The following is a 5,000-nucleotide window of genomic DNA, read 5'->3' on the forward strand; positions in this document are numbered from 1 at the left end:
ATAAAATAAAATAAAAACAGCTAGCGTAAGACAAGATAATACTACTAATAATAGTAAAATAAACACATGTAAAGAACCATTTGTTGCAGCCCTAATTGACATGATATTATCTGAACATCAAGATTCGTGTTAATTGGACCTACCACTCTGTTGCATATTCTTACACATCCTAATGGCCTCGTTTGATTGTCAGATGAAACGCAGACTCTGAATCTGTGAGTGAATGTAGCCACAGAGAGACTGTAAAAGAGCCGTGATCAGTTTACGTCCTGGTGCAGTGCATTAGGCTCCAGCTGTGATCCGATTACCGCTCCTGTCTCCCTCGCAGGGTCTGCTCTCCGAGATCCTGCGCAAAGAAGAGGACCCCAAGACGGCCTCCCAGTCACTGCTGGTCAACCTGCGCGCCATGCAGAACTTCCTCCAGCTCCCCGAGGCCGAGCGAGACCGCATCTACCAGGAGGAGAGAGAGAGGAGCTTGACGGCGGCGTCGGCCATGGCGTCGGCCCCGCTCATGGGCACGCCCCCCAACAGGCCCGTGCAGGTATCGCCGCGCCCTCCCCCCCACGCCGCTGTCACTGTTAGACCGCAACATCTGCTTGTGTCAGCGTTTCAGCACTTAAAGGGCACTCTGGAACTTTCCTGGTGGAGGATCTGCCACCTGCTTGTCTCGGTGCAGGTCAGGGATGTTTAGATGGTTTATCGATAATCGTGATTATTCAGTTCACAATATGATCGTAATAATTGTGAGCATTTTTAAGAAAAGCAAAGTCTTTCTACTTCAATGAAGGAGGAATGGTCAGTACGTGTCCAGTGTCAGCGAGTCTCCACAGAGCTCACACGAGTGTCCACAGAGCTCACACGAGTGTCCACAGAGCTCACACGAGTGTCCACAGAGCTCACACGAGTGTCCACAGAGCTCAGAGCTCACACGAGTGTCCACATAGGACTAGTACTGCGGTGTGTAGGACTAGTACTGCGGTGTGTAGGACTAGTACTGCGGTGTGTAGGACTAGTACTGCGGTGTGTAGGACTAGTACTGCGGTGTATAGGACTAGTACTGCGGTGTGTAAGACTAGTACTGCGGTGTGTAGGACTAGTACTGCGGTGTGTAGGATTAGTACTGCGGTGTATAGGACTAGTACTGCGGTGTGTAAGACTAGTACTGCGGTGTGTAAGACTAGTACTGCGGTGTGTAGGACTAGTACTGCGGTGTGTAAGACGAGTACTGCGGTGTAGGACTAGTACTGCAGTGTGTAGGACTAGTACTGCGGTGTGTAAGACTAGTACTGCGGTGTGTAGGACGAGTACTGCGGTGTGTAGCACTAGTACTGCGGTGTGTAGGACGAGTACTGCGGTGTGTAGCACTAGTACTGCGGTGTGTAGGACGAGTACTGCGGTGTGTAGGACGAGTACTGCGGTGTAGGACTAGCACTGCAGTGTGTAGGACGAGTACTGCGGTGTGTAGCACTAGTACTGCGGTGTGTAGGACGAGTACTGCGGTGTGTAGGACGAGTACTGCGGTGTAGGACTAGTACTGCAGTGTGTAGGACGAGTACTGCAGTGTGTAGGACTAGTACTGCGGTGTGTAGGACTAGTACTGCAGTGTGTAGGACGAGTACTGCGGTGTGTAGCACTAGTACTGCGGTGTGTAGGACGAGTACTGCGGTGTGTAGCACTAGTACTGCGGTGTGTAGGACGAGTACTGCGGTGTGTAGGACGAGTACTGCGGTGTAGGACTAGTACTGCAGTGTGTAGGACGAGTACTGCAGTGTGTAGGACTAGTACTGCGGTGTGTAAGACTAGTACTGCGGTGTGTAGGACGAGTACTGCGGTGTGTAGCACTAGTACTGCGGTGTGTAGGACGAGTACTGCGGTGTGTAGCACTAGTACTGCGGTGTGTAGGACGAGTACTGCGGTGTGTAGGACGAGTACTGCGGTGTAGGACTAGCACTGCAGTGTGTAGGACGAGTACTGCGGTGTGTAGCACTAGTACTGCGGTGTGTAGGACGAGTACTGCGGTGTGTAGGACGAGTACTGCGGTGTAGGACTAGTACTGCAGTGTGTAGGACGAGTACTGCAGTGTGTAGGACTAGTACTGCGGTGTGTAGGACTAGTACTGCAGTGTGTAGGACTAGTACTGCGGTCTGTAGGACTAGTACTGCGGTGTGTAAGACTAGTACTGCGGTGTGTAGCACTAGTACTGCGGTGTGTAGGACTAGTACTGCGGTGTGTAGCACTAGTACTGCGGTGTGTAGGACGAGTACTGCGGTGTGTAGCACTAGTACTGCGGTGTGTAGGACGAGTACTGCGGTGTGTAGGACGAGTACTGCGGTGTAGGACTAGTACTGCATTGTGTAGGACGAGTACTGCGGTGTGTAGGACTAGTACTGCGGTGTGTAGGACTAGTACTGCGGTGTGTAAGACTAGTACTGCGGTGTGTAGGACTAGTACTGCGGTGTGTAAGACGAGTACTGCGGTGTAGGACTAGTACTGCAGTGTGTAGGACTAGTACTGCGGTGTGTAAGACTAGTACTGCGGTGTGTAGGACGAGTACTGCGGTGTGTAGGACGAGTACTGCGGTGTGTAGGACGAGTACTGCGGTGTGTAGGACTAGTACTGCGGTGTGTAGGACTAGTACTGCGGTGTATAGGACTAGTACTGCGGTGTGTAAGACTAGTACTGTGGTGTGTAGGACTAGTACTGCGGTGTGTAGGACTAGTACTGCGGTGTGTAAGACTAGTACTGCGGTGTGTAGGACTAGTACTGCGGTGTGTAGGACTAGTACTGCGGTGTGTAGGACTAGTACTGCGGTGTATAGGACTAGTACTGCGGTGTGTAAGAATAGTACTGCAGTGTGTAGGACTAGTACTGCGGTGTAGGACTAGTACTGCGGTGTAGGACTAGTACTGCAGTGTTGCACTAATACTGCGGTGTGTAGGACTAGTACTGCGGTGTATAAGACTAGTACTGCGGTGTGTAGGACTAGTACTGCGGTGTGTAGGACTAGTACTGCGGTGTGTAAGACTAGTACTGCGGTGTATAGGACTAGTACTGCGGTGTGTAGGACTAGTACTGCGGTGTATAGGACTAGTACTGCGGTGTGTAAGACTAGTACTGCAGTGTGTAGGACTAGTACTGCGGTGTAGGACTAGTACTGCGGTGTAGGACTAGTACTGCGGTGTTGCACTAATACTGCGGTGTGTAGGACTAGTACTGCGGTGTATAAGACTAGTACTGCGGTGTGTAGGACTAGTACTGCGGTGTGTAGGACTAGTACTGCGGTGTGTAAGACTAGTACTGCGGTGTGTAAGACTAGTACTGCGGTGTAGGACTAGTACTGCAGTGTGTAGGACTAGTACTGCGGTGTGTAAGACTAGTACTGCGGTGTGTAGGACGAGTACTGCGGTGTGTAGCACTAGTACTGCGGTGTGTAGGACGAGTACTGCGGTGTGTAGGACGAGTACTGCCGTGTAGGACTAGTACTGCAGTGTGTAGGACGAGTACTGCGGTGTGTAGCACTAGTACTGCGGTGTGTAGGACGAGTACTGCGGTGTGTAGGACGAGTACTGCGGTGTAGGACTAGCACTGCAGTGTGTAGGACGAGTACTGCGGTGTGTAGCACTAGTACTGCGGTGTGTAGGACGAGTACTGCGGTGTGTAGGACGAGTACTGCGGTGTAGGACTAGTACTGCAGTGTGTAGGACGAGTACTGCAGTGTGTAGGACTAGTACTGCGGTGTGTAGGACTAGTACTGCGGTGTGTAGGACTAGTACTGCGGTGTGTAAGACTAGTACAGCGGTGTGTAGCACTAGTACTGCGGTGTGTAAGACTAGTACTGCGGTGTATAAGACTAGTACTGCGGTGTGTAGCACTAGTACTGCGGTGTGTAGGACGAGTACTGCGGTGTGTAGCACTAGTACTGCGGTGTGTAGGACGAGTACTGCGGTGTGTAGGACGAGTACTGCGGTGTAGGACTAGTACTGCATTGTGTAGGACGAGTACTGCGGTGTGTAGCACTAGTACTGCGGTGTGTAGGACGAGTACTGCGGTGTGTAGGACTAGTACTGCGGTGTGTAGGACTAGTACTGCGGTGTGTAAGACTAGTACTGCGGTGTGTAGGACTAGTACTGCGGTGTGTAAGACGAGTACTGCGGTGTGTAAGACGAGTACTGCGGTGTGTAAGACTAGTACTGCGGTGTAGGACTAGTACTGCGTTGTGTAAGACGAGTACTGCGGTGTGTAGGACTAGTACTGCGGTGTGTAGGACTAGTACTGCGGTGTGTAAGACTAGCACTGCGGTGTGTAAGACTAGTACTGCGGTGTGTAGCACTAGTACTGCGGTGTTTAGGACTAGTACTGCGGTGTGTAGCACTAGTACTGCGGTGTGTAGCACTAGTACTGCGGTGTGTAGCACTAGTACTGCGGTGTGTAGCACTAGTACTGCGGTGTTTAGGACTAGTACTGCGGTGTGTAGCACTAGTACTGCGGTGTGTAGCACTAGTACTGCGGTGTGTAGCACTAGTACTGCGGTGTGTAGCACTAGTACTGCGGTGTGTAGCACTAGTACTGCGGTGTGTAGCACTAGTACTGCGGTGTGTAGCACTAGTACTGCGGTGTGTAGCACTAGTACTGCGGTGTGTAGCACTAGTACTGCGGTGTGTAGCACTAGTACTGCGGTGTGTAGCACTAGTACTGCGGTGTGTAGCCCTAGTACTGCGGTGTGTAGCACTAGTACTGTGGTGTGTAGCACTAGTACTGCGGTGTGTAGCACTAGTACTGCGGTGTGTAGCCCTAGTACTGCGGTGTGTAGCACTAGTACGGTGTGTTGTTTCACAGTCTCAGTCTGAATAATCCTGAATATGAATGAATAATTGTGAATAATTGTTAAATCACATTGTCTTCCCCATAATAATGGAAACACTAAATGTGACATTGTGGCATTCCTAGTGGAGCTGTTGCTTTGCCTGAACGTTCCACACTATGGCACCAAACAAAATCAA

General features: G+C 51.1%; 1 protein-coding gene across 8 annotated transcripts in view; it reads left to right on the plus strand.

Annotated features, from left to right (window-relative positions):
• satb1b (SATB homeobox 1b) overlaps positions 1-5,000 on the plus strand; it is a 76,666-nt gene that overhangs the window by 37,393 nt on the left and 34,273 nt on the right. For 6 of the 8 annotated variants that reach the window (XM_072460468.1, XM_072460465.1, XM_072460460.1 and 3 more), the window contains one exon: positions 329-541. The exons of the other annotated variants lie outside the window; for them this stretch is intronic. In XM_072460468.1, the coding sequence (XP_072316569.1) occupies positions 329-541 (213 nt within the window). The remainder of the gene's footprint in view (positions 1-328; positions 542-5,000) is intronic. 8 annotated transcript variants of the gene reach the window in all.

Source organism: Eucyclogobius newberryi, unplaced genomic scaffold (assembly GCF_026437365.1).
Source record: "Eucyclogobius newberryi isolate DKJ021-1_F unplaced genomic scaffold, fEucNew1.0.hap1 SCAF_3, whole genome shotgun sequence".
In the NCBI taxonomy this organism is placed as follows: Eukaryota; Metazoa; Chordata; class Actinopteri; order Gobiiformes; family Gobiidae; genus Eucyclogobius; species Eucyclogobius newberryi.